The following is a 13,492-nucleotide window of genomic DNA, read 5'->3' on the forward strand; positions in this document are numbered from 1 at the left end:
ATAAATACTCTAGTAAAGTGTTTCAGGGCATAACACGTACCCCTTGACAAATACAGTATCTCACAAAAGTGAGTACACCCCTAAGTGAAAATGTCCAAATTGGGCCCAAAGTGTCAATATTTTGTGTGGCCACCATTATTTTCCAGCCCTGCCTTAACCCTCTTGGGCATGGAGTTCACCAGAGCTTCACAGGTTGCCACTGGAGTCCTCTTCCACTCCTCCATGATGACATCACGGAGCTGGTGGATGTTAGAGACCTTGTGCTCCTCCACCTTCCGTTTGAGGATGCCCCATAGATGCTCAATACGGTTTAGGTCTGGAGACATGCTTGGCCAGTCCATTACCTTCACCCTCAGCTTCTTTAGCAAGGCAGTGGTCTTCTTGGAGATGTGTTATCATGCATTTCACTTAGGGGTGTACTCACGTTTCTTGCCAGCGGTTTAGACATTAATGGCTGTGTGTTGAGTTTTTGAGGAGACAGCAAATTTACACTGTTACACAAGCTGTACACTCACTACTTTACATTGTAGCAAAGTGTCATTTCTTCAGTGTTGTCACATGAAAAGATATAATCAAATATTTACAAAAATGTGAGGGGTGTACTCACTTTTGTGAGATACCGTATTTAAAGAAATCAACCAAACAAAAGTGTTCAGGAAACATCAAATAAATGAGTGAAGAGCAATGAAGAAGAAAGAAAATGGCTGTAAGAGAGAAGAGAAAAGAAAATAGACACAGAAATCGACTAAAATGTTGTTTTTTTTTGTTGTACAACTATTGTAAAGTTACGCTGCTTCAAGATAAGAGCCCAAAGAACCCTCAAAGAACTCCCTTTTCTAAGAATTTATGTATAATGAATACATTTTTGAATACAAACTCCACATTTCTGTTATTTATTTTCTTACTATCTAGAACCTAGAATTTAAATGGAGCTAAATTCTCCCGCTACTTGTTTTTGTTTTTTTTTTTCACGCGTTCTTTATTGGTTCATTGGATAATCAATTGTTTGTAGATAACTCAGAATTCTGACCTCTGCACTGGGTGAGTGCTGGTCAATGCCTCAGCCTTCTTCAGCATCAGGTTCACCGTGTTCTTGGCCAGATTGAGGTCCTCGGGGTGAGGGAACACTTTCTCTCCGGCGCGATCCAGTAACGACGACAGATGGCATGAAGTGTGAAAGACAAAACGGCTGCAGTGGGCCCAGTGCTGATCCCCGACAGTCTGGCCTGAGTGGACGGAAATGTATGAAAGGTTTTTAGTCTTATCTTCAGAAGAAAGAAAGCATATCACGTATTTCAAAATAGTGTTAACGACGTATTAGATGTAAAGGTGACACAGTGATTAGACGCGTTTCTGTAATGCCTACCTTGTATATGCATTGTGACGTCGTGCATCTGATTAAGCGCAGCGAACAGATCGGCGGTGGTCTCGAGATTTTGCTGCAGTGCAATCACGCAATTTTTGGGGCTTTTGCTGAGGAGACTCACAATATCCTGCGTGTCCTGAAAAAAAGACGACAATTACGTACATAAGATACAGGTGATCCCCTTAGGATGAAATGAAGGCAAAGAAATTCAGGAAAAAGGAAAGGACATCAGTTCTTCTCCCCCCCTGATATCATCCCATGACCGAGGAGATGCAAACGTTTAGTCTTATTAATTGTATTAATAAGTTTAAATCTTTAACATTACATGTTCATTATACAATAAATAATCAAATGTTACGGAGAGCAGAGCAATGACAATATTTCAGAGCTATTTGACTTGAGGACCTTGAGGATAGTCTGCATGGAAGCAGCGGAAGATTTGCTGCTGTTGTTGATCTTGGCCTTGTCCTCGTCTTCTTTTTGCACTCGCGGTTGTATGCTGCGGAATATGGTGACAATGAGGATGTTAATCGGGAACATGAGCAGGGCGCTTTCCACCGCGATCATGATCTGTTGCCAGGTGAGTTCAAAGGACCCTGTGGAAGCAACAGGACAAGGAGTTAGATTCTGTATTTTGAATATATTTCACTCTTTACTATGTAAGGCATAAAACGTGTTGAAGGAAAATAATCAATGACAAGGTGGTGTGATGTAGTGGTTAAGACGCTGGATTACTGATCGGAAGTTCAAACCCCAGCACTGCCAAGCAGTCATTGTTGGGCCCTTGAGCAAGGCCCTTAACCCTCAACTTGCTTGGTTGTATAAATGAGATAAATGTAAGTCGCTCTGGATAAGGGCGTCTACCAAATGCTGTAAATGTAAACCACGGCAATTTGCCAACGATTACCGTTTTTATTTGATTAAAGAACGACACATCGTAATTTTAACCATTTACTGTACAGTATAATTACATGTACCGCTCTATCTGGTCCAATGTGTACTGTATTCCATGTACAACATAGGAAATATGTCGATCATATATGGACTGCACATTAGCGCACGGCCAAAAAAAACGATGATAGTCAAGAGTATGAAATGTTTAACATCACTCTGACCTAACTTAACGATGACAGGAGACTCTCCATCTTTGGGAATGTTCCAGAACATGATGTTGATGACCATGGTGCACAGGAGCAGGCACATACAGCAGGAGACTCGCTGCACTCGGCTGAACGGGCTGTGGCGTGGAGGATTCACGATAGACATCCAAATGTGCTCGTCTCGGAACCCAGTGGATGTCCGCGCGTGGAATAAATTGCTGGAGTGGGTGGGACACACGGAACGGGAGTGTGAGCGGCATTCTTAGAAATAAAGGTTAAATCTAGAACCCTTAAATGTTTTTCAGTTGTCCGTCTAACGGGAGCTTGTATGTAGAACCTTACAGCAGAGTATTTTCCAGTCAGAACGTTCCAGGTAGAACTCATAACCCCTTAAAATCTCAGCTGGTTATTTAGTTATGCGTTTTAAAGCATATTATTCACTAACTATAGTGGAACGTTAGGAAACGTGTCTAAGTATGTAGGTCTGGATCTACTGACTAGCCAACGAATCTATCTATCCATCCGTTGAAGAACCATCAAGAGTGTAATTATAAACCATAATAAAGTGTAATAAAATGATATGAGCACAAAAGTATTAATCAGAACCATGATAGAAAAAAAAAACATAGAGTTCCTCTATGGTTTTTTGGTCTAGCTAGAACTGCTACCCAACCTCTCCAAAGTTCTACATAGAACCTTCCCAAGGTGGAACAAGCTGAAGCTTTTAGGGTGCTAGATGGATGCTTTTCGCTAAATACTTTTCTAAAACAATTTGTATTTAATTCATCATGGTACCCAAAACTGGTGATCTCGTTCTTCTTTGCAGGATTGAAGGTTCTTTTACAAGGTGTGTCGCCGTTGCCCTTTAGCCAGGTATTACACAGGAAGTGCCAGACCTGACGAGTCTGCAAGTCCTGCACTGTCACCTTCTGCAGGTACCTGATGGGAGACAATTCGCTCGAGTTAATATCACCATCATTTTCAATAATTTGGCTTTGTTTTCCAAAATGTACACTGTTTGAGAAAATCTCGTCCCTATCTACCTTCCTGCTTCTGATCTATTCAATGTATTAAAACCCTGTGTGGAAAAACGAAAGAAGACATGTTCACCAGTCTGGACTTCCTCCAGTGTTGTCATGCCACAGTTTAATGTTCTGCAGCTCTCCCAGAGGGAACGGAGTGCTCAGCATGAACATGTCCACTCCTCCTTTCTCAAATGCAGGCTGGTCTGGGTAAGCTAAGTTATGGATGTCGGTCTCGCCATCTGTGCCCTCTACAGTCATCATAACCTGTTCAAAACACACACACACACACACATACATACATAACACGACCGCAGTGTCACCTATGAAAAATATGTCTGGTGGTCTGGGAAAACCAAGGCTGAAAATGACTTTGTGACTTTTTCTTGTATAAGCCATAAGTTTGAACCCCCTGAAACACTTACTGATCATTTCAAATGCTTACTCGTGGGTTTCTGACAGCACACAGACAGCGCAAATGTTTAGATAGTACATGTCAAATCATTCGAAGTGCGCTATAACAGTATTCATGAAAGGTCAGCATTATAGTTTCGCCATATTTAACCTACCCAAACGTCGAATGAACACGTCTCTTAGTCTGTTTAATCACATTTTATCGGGTACCCGGTGCTACGGTGAGAAACAACCTTGAATAATCAAGGATTGTGCTTTTTTTCCTGCTTCTGTTTGAAAGCCAGCTAGCTAGACTCCAGGGATATCGAGGTGAGAGCCGATGAAGGACTGAAGGAGAAAAAGAAGCTTCAATCTGGCTTAATGAGGTAAAATGACATTTGACGCTATGACTAGCATGCTATTTTAAGAATTTTTAGTAGAACTGTCATTAACTGTGACGCCTTTTATTTCCTATGCCTATTAACGGACCTTAAATAACTCAGTGATAAAAAAAAGGAAAAATAAAAATATACATTGTGCTTGTTGGATTCTTGGATTTTAAAGGGATAAGTTCTTGTGATGTGACAAATTGCCCGATCGGATCACTTGTACACACCTTGGCCGTGGTTCCTGCTTGCTTCCGGTTTCCTGTCTGTATATTCAGCAGGTAGTTATAATGAGCACATGGATGATTGTCCTCCAGCAGCATTACCTTGCGCTGAAAAGATACAGAAAGAAAGTATTCTCATCTCTCTCTCTCTCTCTCTCCCTCTGGTTAGCATTATCATAATTTCAGATCATATGAGGATGGAAGTGGTCTGTACCGTTCTCTGTGCTTTTTTGTCAGCATACCGTGCCCAGGCCACAAGGATCAGATAGAGGAAAAAGAAAGCACCTAGGACAGAGGCAACCACATAATTCTGATTGATGGTGGCGAAGAGCGCAGCTGTTTTTGACAGGTCTATCGGATTGGGCATCACGAAGAAGGAGCTCCCGTAGAAAGTGTTGTGGTTACACAAGCAGTGAGTCATGTTCGGTAGTGTTTTAGGACCAACCTGTGTGAAAGAGTTGACACAGTTATCACACACCGCACACTGTTATCTCCAATCACTTGGATTATATTGGTACTCCGTTTGTAATTCTGTGCCATCTTTATAGATAATGACACACTTACCCAGCAGCCATCTCTGCTCCAATCATTTTGGTTTACATCCCAGTACACGCACTTAAAGTTCATAAGCGTGACATTGACGGTCACAGGACGGCTTGACGTGTAGTTGAACACGGTTATGTTCACATACATGGTCCCGTTAGTAGTACCGTTCAGCATCTCGGGGTGGATGAGCCAGCGATAATTATCGCCTTCACGTGTGACAGTGAGAAAAGAGAAATAAAAATCACATGCGAATCACACGGCGTATACAAACATGCAAAAACGACATGATTACTGAGAAGGAAGTTGCATTAAAGCTATATTTAACAATCAAGATTTGAACTCTAGGACTTTTTATGCGAGCAATATTTTGTTGTTTTTTAAAACAACCAAAAAATAAATGAATGAACTATTTATAAACTATAAATTTCCTTCTTCGGTCCACATTTTCTATTCCAAATTCTTTTCAGGCTTAAAGGAAAGTGCTTGGGTATAAAGGAGGTGGTCTAGACGCTCCTGAAAACCCCACACAAACCACTACTTCTAAAGAAGAATCTGGCAACCCCGGAGACGTAAACTACACTCAGGATGTTTGTATGTTCTTTTTTTTTTTTTTTTTAAGTTTTCTATTGCATATATGCCATCTGAAAGCCTGATGGCTTAAATAATCTCAAAGATTTCTATAAACCTTGATTTTTTAAAATTTTTTTTTTGCTTTCCAAAACACTCCTTACCATGGCCAGTCAGGATGGTGCGCTGACTGAGATTGTTTGATTGGTAAGTGGAAGACAGGAGCAACAGAAGAGAGACATTTTGATCTGGTACTGCAGTTACAAGGACAGTTGAGTTTGGATCAGTGATGTTGAAGGATGTGATGAGAGCAAACCCATATTTCACAGGCATGCTTGCAATTGCTGGCTCAGTGGCTCCAGGACGTGGGAGAAATATCTGCACAGGGGAGAGAGAAGAATGTGTAATTTATGCCATTACATGATTCAGATGTGAAATTTAGTCGTGGTTTTTACAGACTTCACATGTTAATGTTTCATACATTTTTCACAGCTGGGGTTTTTCCCATGTAAATTTTCCCCACGATTCATTTTTCAATGTATTTATTTTCAGGTGACTTTTTGTTTTCTTTTTAGATAATTGTTTATTTTGCATGATTTTCCCCATATGATTCAGTCTTTACATGAGTCATTTATTTTCATGTATGATTCCCCAGCCCCCCTCATGTTTTTTTTTTTCAGAATTCTTTTTTTTTTATGATTCATTTGTTTCGCAGGTGCTTTTGCACTTGATTCATTTATATCACCTGATTGTTTTCACATGACATTTATTTTACGTCATTTTTTCACATGATTCAGTTTTCACATGATTCATTTATTTTACGTGTCATTTTTTCACATGATTCAGTTTTCACATGATTCATTTATTTTACGTGTCATTTTTTCCACATGATTCAGTTTTCACATGATTCATTTATTTTACGTGTCATTTTTTCACATGATTCAGTTTTCACATGATTCATTTATTTTACGTGTCATTTTTTCACATGATTCAGTTTTCACATGATTCATTTATTTTACATGTCATTTTTCCACATGATTCAGTTTTCACATGATTCATTTATTTTACGTCATTTTTCCACATGATTCAGTTTTCACATGATTCATTTATTTTACGTGTCATTTTTTCCACATGATTCAGTTTTCACGATTAATTTATTTTACGTGTCATTTTTTCCACATGATTCAGTTTCACATGATTCATTTATTTTACGCGTCATTTTTTCCACGTGATTCAGTTTTCACATGATTCATTTATTTTACGTCATTTTTTCCACATGATTCAGTTTTCACATGATTCATTTATTTTACGTGTCATTTTTTCCACATGATTCAATTTTCACATGATTCATTTATTTTCACATAGGATACATTTTTCATGAATCAATTATTGTCATGTGATTTACATGATTTTTTTTACATGATTCATTGTGTGCATGATTTATTTATATCACCTGACTCTTTTCACATGATTCATTCATTTTCTTCGCGTTATTCACAGGTTGTGCTTACTTAGTTCACTTGTGCAAGTTCAGGGCATACCATATAATCATATACACCTGTGAAATAGATGTAATTTTTTTTTCTAATGGTGAGCCTTGTAGTGTAAAATGAGGGCTCAGTAAAGAGGTCACCGGAACTCACCTCGATGAAACTTGACAGATTGCTGAGTTTGACATTAGACTGCCCATCCGAGAGTGAGAGGCTGCAGATAGTGCCAGTCAGGCTAAAGTTTGATTCCGCAGCCATTGGGTTTGTATTATAACTGAACATCTGCACAGAGATGAACAAAAACAAACACATTTTAAACAAAGAAAATGGTGGAAATTATATTAGAGCTTTTATTATAGGTATTAGGTCCTCGAATGCTGCCATATCTTCAGCAGACAGCTGAAAATCAGCGCTATGTGCTACTTGCCTACACAGACATGCCAGTAAAAGTCTCTGATTGGCTGAACAAACCTGAACGTCGATAGGGCTGTTCGGCAGCTGTGACTTAAATGTATCCAAAGAGGGAAACTGGACAACACTCGTGTCCGTACTCCCAAGCGACAAGTTTTCCATATTTTCTGGGTTCTGTCTTTAAAAGAGAGAGAGAGAAAATGTGTATGAAATTACAAACCTATTCTTTAAAAGATTTTTAAAAATGTTTTTATTAACCAGGTAAGTACTGTATGGCTTCATAACACCAGCATAAGCTTTTTATGACAACTTACATAAACCTACATAAACATTTACAAAGGTGTTTTAGCAACACGCATCAGCTGAAAAAGACTGCCTTCTTCAATTTTTATTTTGAACTCTTGGATTAAAAGGTTTATATCGAGTGTCACGAAGGGCTTATGCAGGTGTCCTGTAGCCTTATGAACACTACCATTAATTAAAAACTGAAGAAGCAGTGATTTATTTGGAGGCAGAAATTTATTGAAATAATCCTTTACAAATGATTATGTAGGTTTATGTCAGTTGTCATGAAGGGCTTATTCAGATGTTGTGCAGCCTTATGAACACTACCCTTATGTAAAAATTGAAGAGTGCCGTCATTATGTCAGCTGATGTTTATTGAAATAAACCTTTACAAATGATTATGTAGGTTTATTCCAGGGGTAATGAAGGGCTTATGCAGGTGTTATGTATGTAGGCCTTATGAACTCTACCTTAAGTAAAAAAAAAATAAAAAAAAATGAAGGCAGTCTATATGTCAACTGATGCCTGTTTTTGAAACTCTTAAAATAATTATATACATTTATGTCAGTTGTAACGAAGGGCTTATGTAGCTGTCATGTAGCCTTATGAACACTACCCTTAAGTAAAAATTGAAGAAAGTAGTATTTATGTCAGCTGACAGTTATTGGAATAAGCCTTTATAAACGATTATGTAGGTTTATGTGAGTTGTCATGAAGGGCTTATTCAGGTCTCATGAACATTACAATTATGTCAAAATTGAAGGTAGATTAAATATCAGCTGATATTTCATGGAATAAGCCATTATAAATGTTTAGACAGTTTTAAGTCAGTTGTTGTGAAGAGCTTACGCTGGTGTCATGTAGACCTATGTCAGCTGACATTTAGTGGAATAAGCCATTATAAATAATTACATTGTTTTTTATATAGTTTTTATTATGTCAGTTGTCATGAAGGGCTTATGCAAGTGTTTCACGTAGCTGTATGAACCCCAGCCTTATATAAAAAGTAAAGAAGGCAGTTTTTATGTCAGCCATTATAAATTGCTGTGCAGGTTTATGTCAGTTGTTGGGAAGGGCTTATACAGGTTACATGTAGCCTAATGAACCCTTAAGTAAAGATTACAATGCCGTCTTTATGTCAGCTGATGCCTCTTGTTGAAGCTCTTAAAATGATTATATAAGCTCATGTCAGTTGTCATGAAAAGTTTACGCAGGTAAACTTGAAGAAACTTGAAAACACCTGAAGAAGAAGAAGGCAGTTCTTATGTCAGCTGGCGTTTATTGGAATATAAATGCTTATGTAGGTTTATGTAAGATGTCATGAAAGGTTTATGTAGGTGAGCAATACCTTGAGTAAAGTGTTACAAAAAACGTTTTTATGCAGTACTTGAAAGTATGTATCATATACTTACCCAGTTAATACCTACAAGAAAACCTAATCCCAGTATATAACAAATCAAAGTTTGTAAGAGTGTAAATATAAAATATACCTACTTGGTTGCAAAAAGCGTGCCTGATACAAAATCCAAGACATATATAATACCAGTGTCTTGCTTTGTCAGTATATTTATCTCCTGATAAATCTGGACAGCCAGAATAAGCAGCTCCTCAAGCTGTTTGATTCAAAGACACACACATTAAAAAAATAAAAAAAGAACAGCACATATCGGTGGTTATGAAATGCTATATGCGTCCCCAGAAATTCTCCCTCTTTTTTTTTGTTCTTTTGCTTACATATTCTGGGCTGTCATCTGGTCCACACTGCTCGATGGTGTACAAAATGATGCCTCCGGTACAATTAATAGTGAGGCTCTTGCTCTGGTCATCTATTTTTGTAAGTATCTTCATGGCTTTTAGTATACTGTTTAGGTATTTCTTCTGCGAGTTGAAAAGAGTATAACTGAGATCACACACTCACTGACAAATGATTTTTTTTTTCCATCTGACACTGAAAGAATCATGATAGAGTTATTTTTAGAAATGGCTCAGAGTATTTGGAGACATGTCACCTTTGAATCATGCGTTATCTCCACCGGTTCGTTCGCAATTTTGACTAATATGTTCTTAGCGAGCTGCAAAATACATGACAAGATTAACGGCAAAGAATATTACAAATCGCCTCATAGATATGTAATGACTTTTTTTTTTTAATGTATAAAATTCACTGACATCGAAGAGAGCTTGCAAGTCCGATGTTGATGAATCCATTTGTGTTAACCATTCAATTACTGAAAAGAAAGAGAAAGAAATGTTCAAAGATCTTTCTACAGAATATAAGGTCCCATATTTTACTGTCATATCACAACGGTTTACTCGTGTTATCCGTGCTCCTCCGGACCCGGATGCTCCTCTGCTCTTGCATATTTTCATCTTCATCTGCTTGGGAATCTGTAAGAGCACAGCATCTGTTATCTTCGGTTTCATTTAAAGAACCGGATATACCTTGTGTTACATAACACAGTGGAGTTGGTATTTCTATTGGCTCAAAATACATGTAAAAAGCGTCATATGGAAATTTTGTTTTTACCGTGAGTACACAGGTAACCCAAGGTCATATTGCAGTAGGGCGTGGTCACCAGCTGTAATGGCTCCATTATCGCGTAGGTGCAAAAAGGTGGACTGGGTCTATCAGCAGGTTGAGCAGTGGGCATTGCTGCACATTTAGCATATGAAGAAAAAAAAACATTTACTCTTTATATTTACAGCGCATAAATAAATAAGAGATATGGTCATGCAGGTAAATAGTAAATATGTGTTTATGTTTCATTCCTTAAACAACATGCTGATTCAAGCATATTATTCAGTACAGACTACGAACAGAAGTGAAATGAACATTAAAATAGAGGCAGTTACTGAAGTTACTTATTACAGTAACCACAAACATTTGCATATATTTAGAACAAAATGAAAAAGTAAAGAAAGGTATTTTTAAAGCAATTTCACAATGAATTTGACATCAGTGCCTTTATTATCACGTAGGCCTAGGTGATACGATGACGTAATATCAATATTGTGATAAATATTGATCAATATTGTGATAAATTATGTCACAAAACACTTTTGTGGATACTGTAATATTGTAATTTTCTTTAATAATTACAAATTGACTGCTGATTTGATGTTCAAATTTTGTATCTTAATTAAAGAATTCTCCTTTTAGAGTTAAATATATATTTTTTTTATAAATAAAAGTTATTTTTAAGACATTATTTGACAAACATTTTATAGACATTATCAAACATTTGTTTTCACAATACCATTATGACAAATCTCAAGATATCACTTCGAAACTTTTGCATCCGATAGTGCCTACACATTCTTCCTGACATTCCTGCTAGATTAGTTACGCTGAGTTCTTCAAATCAATTTTTTCCCCCAAACAGTTTTTCTCTTCATTTTGGATTGTAGAGTTAACGCAGGATCAACCCACATTTCATTCGGAACAGTTTGGAAGTCTGTTGTCTTTCGAGCGATTGTGAAAAACACATACATTTTCACTTTTTTCTATTTAAAAAAAAAAAAACCATGGGGGATGCAAACATTTGCTCTCAAGCGTAAAACTAGATGTTCCACTCTGAAGGATCGGAAAGTTTAAAACCTTTAATCCAATTCGACATAATTACGGTAGTAGTTTTATTATGAAGAACGAACTACCGTGTACATATCACTGCAAGATCTGTGCTTATAATCCGAATCAAAATCTCTAATATGTAATTTTCTAAATATGACATAATCTGTAGTAGAAGTGTGTGCAGGATTGATAATCTCATTCCTGTCTACTTCTGAAGAAATTCGGACGCACTTGACTAATCCTGTGAGCTCCCGGAGAAATTATTTTTGTTTGCTTCTGCAATATTTTTTAACGAAACTACCTGGTTTCATCTAATAATCTAATTATAAACCCTGAATACAAACAAATTAGCCATTTACACCAGCTGACCAGAATAAAGCAGAGACTGAAGATGCATTATAGAAGCAGCTCCCATATTAATGAACGTAGACTTTCTTTTTTCCACCATCTTCATATTTGACGCAGTTGCTCCACTATCATGAGAGTAGAATACTTAAACTACGACTATGTTGGGTGGCCAGTCCCGTTGGACACCCTGAGAAATTAAGACTCTGATTCCAAGTGACTAGGTTCAAGACAAAAGCCATTTACTCTGGCTTTGTCATGTAATACCATTTATTTTGATTGGCTAATTAGCTTGAGAAAGAGATAAGGGACATCTGAGACCAATCACAGGCATGTGTTACTAATAATACTATTATTGTACCATCTGTGACAAAGAAAGAGCTTCGAATGTCAAACATTTAAAGTCAATCCTAGACAATAATTCCATCCTACAATATTTGTTACAAACTGGTGAGAAACTGGACAGGATTTTTATTATTTTTTTTCCTACTCACCCTGAATAACACATTCAGCGTAAGATCCTGTCAAACCTTCACCGACCCAAAAGCCTGGAGCTGTGGTCTGGACGTCTTTCAACACTTTGGAAAAGAAATCCTTGATCTCACAGTCCAGATACTTCAGAAGTTTCCCTCCTTGAGTCTCGCAGATTTCATTCGCCCGTCCCCATGACTGTGGGTTTGCGACGAATTCGTACGATACGTTCTGAAAAATGGCCTCGTTGATATATCGGTCGTCTGATACATCTCGGGATGTCGTCAGGGACACGGCGTGAGCGGATAAGAGAAAAGTCCCTGAAATCCAGCAATAAATGCAGAATTGCTTTAGGAAAGGCATCGTGGGAAGAGCGAAAACGAGCAAACTTCACTTCCAGCCAAGACTTCGTAGACTGGAAAACAGGGAGCTTCAGTCCATCTTAGGCAAATCGACAGCAACTCTCTTTGTGAAAACAGTGCATGTGAGCTAACTTCCTCATTTTCATTAGGAAAATGATAGGAGACACTCAAACTACATGCAAAGTCTGATTTCAGCTTGCCTCACAGATTGGTTTTTGGGTTGCTTAGACTGTGCAGTACAAAACGAAATGATACTGGTTTTTGACTGAATTTAAGTGAAGAAAAGAAATACAACAATTGCTTTTGGCTGATTGATGGCCTACTTGAGCAAAATATAGTTTCACAATTGGATAAATTTGTAAAAAAAAAATATATATATATATATATATATATATATATATACATTATACATTAGTGTATAGGCCTCATTTTTAAGCTGTCAATGTTTATCTTGTGGAAATCCCAATTGTCCGAGATGAAAAGTGTATTTCTGAATTAGGATTGGAACATATGAACATTCGGTACATTGTCATATCACTGTCCACAACTCTATTACAATAAAGAGTAAATGAAACTGATATTTCTATATCATCCCTGCCTGTTTTCATTCTGGCTATAGGTTACCTTTGATTTCATATGTGACACATAAATGCTGCTGTAAATAACATTTTTAAGCAAGAGATCAAAGGTTTTTGTGACAATTTTCACATTTCAATATAGAGAACAGTGTGTTCAATGGTAAAATGAACTTATTTTGTATGCATATTATCAATGAGGAGGTTCCAGTGCTCCCTCCTTCTCTGCACTGCATGTGACGTCGGTGATGCGCACATCTCAGTCAGGAAGTTAAAGGTTATATACGTGCGTATGGGTGTGTGTGTGTGTGTGTTTGTGTGTGTGTGTTCGTGATTTTACCCTATTGTCAATACTGCTACATTCGTAGATCTGTATTT

General features: G+C 37.6%; 1 protein-coding gene across 1 annotated transcript; it reads right to left on the bottom strand.

The window, feature by feature from the left end:
• Positions 1-1,720: 1,720 nt before the first annotated feature.
• Positions 1,721-12,901, bottom strand: LOC128613324 (polycystic kidney disease protein 1-like 2). The gene is made up of 17 exons (XM_053633989.1): positions 12,201-12,901; positions 10,318-10,443; positions 10,104-10,178; positions 9,960-10,018; positions 9,800-9,862; positions 9,525-9,668; positions 9,285-9,403; positions 7,566-7,683; positions 7,248-7,376; positions 5,769-5,982; positions 5,056-5,243; positions 4,706-4,936; positions 4,498-4,599; positions 3,577-3,755; positions 3,262-3,405; positions 2,482-2,684; positions 1,721-1,962 (listed from the first exon to the last, which is right to left on the bottom strand). Exons 1-17 carry the CDS (start codon positions 12,538-12,540, stop codon positions 1,721-1,723), a joined length of 2,676 nt encoding a protein of 891 aa, XP_053489964.1. The 5' UTR covers positions 12,541-12,901.
• Positions 12,902-13,492: the final 591 nt, after the last annotated feature.

The sequence above is a fragment of the Ictalurus furcatus genome, chromosome 10, assembly GCF_023375685.1.
Source record: "Ictalurus furcatus strain D&B chromosome 10, Billie_1.0, whole genome shotgun sequence".
NCBI classification, from domain to species: domain Eukaryota; kingdom Metazoa; phylum Chordata; class Actinopteri; order Siluriformes; family Ictaluridae; genus Ictalurus; species Ictalurus furcatus.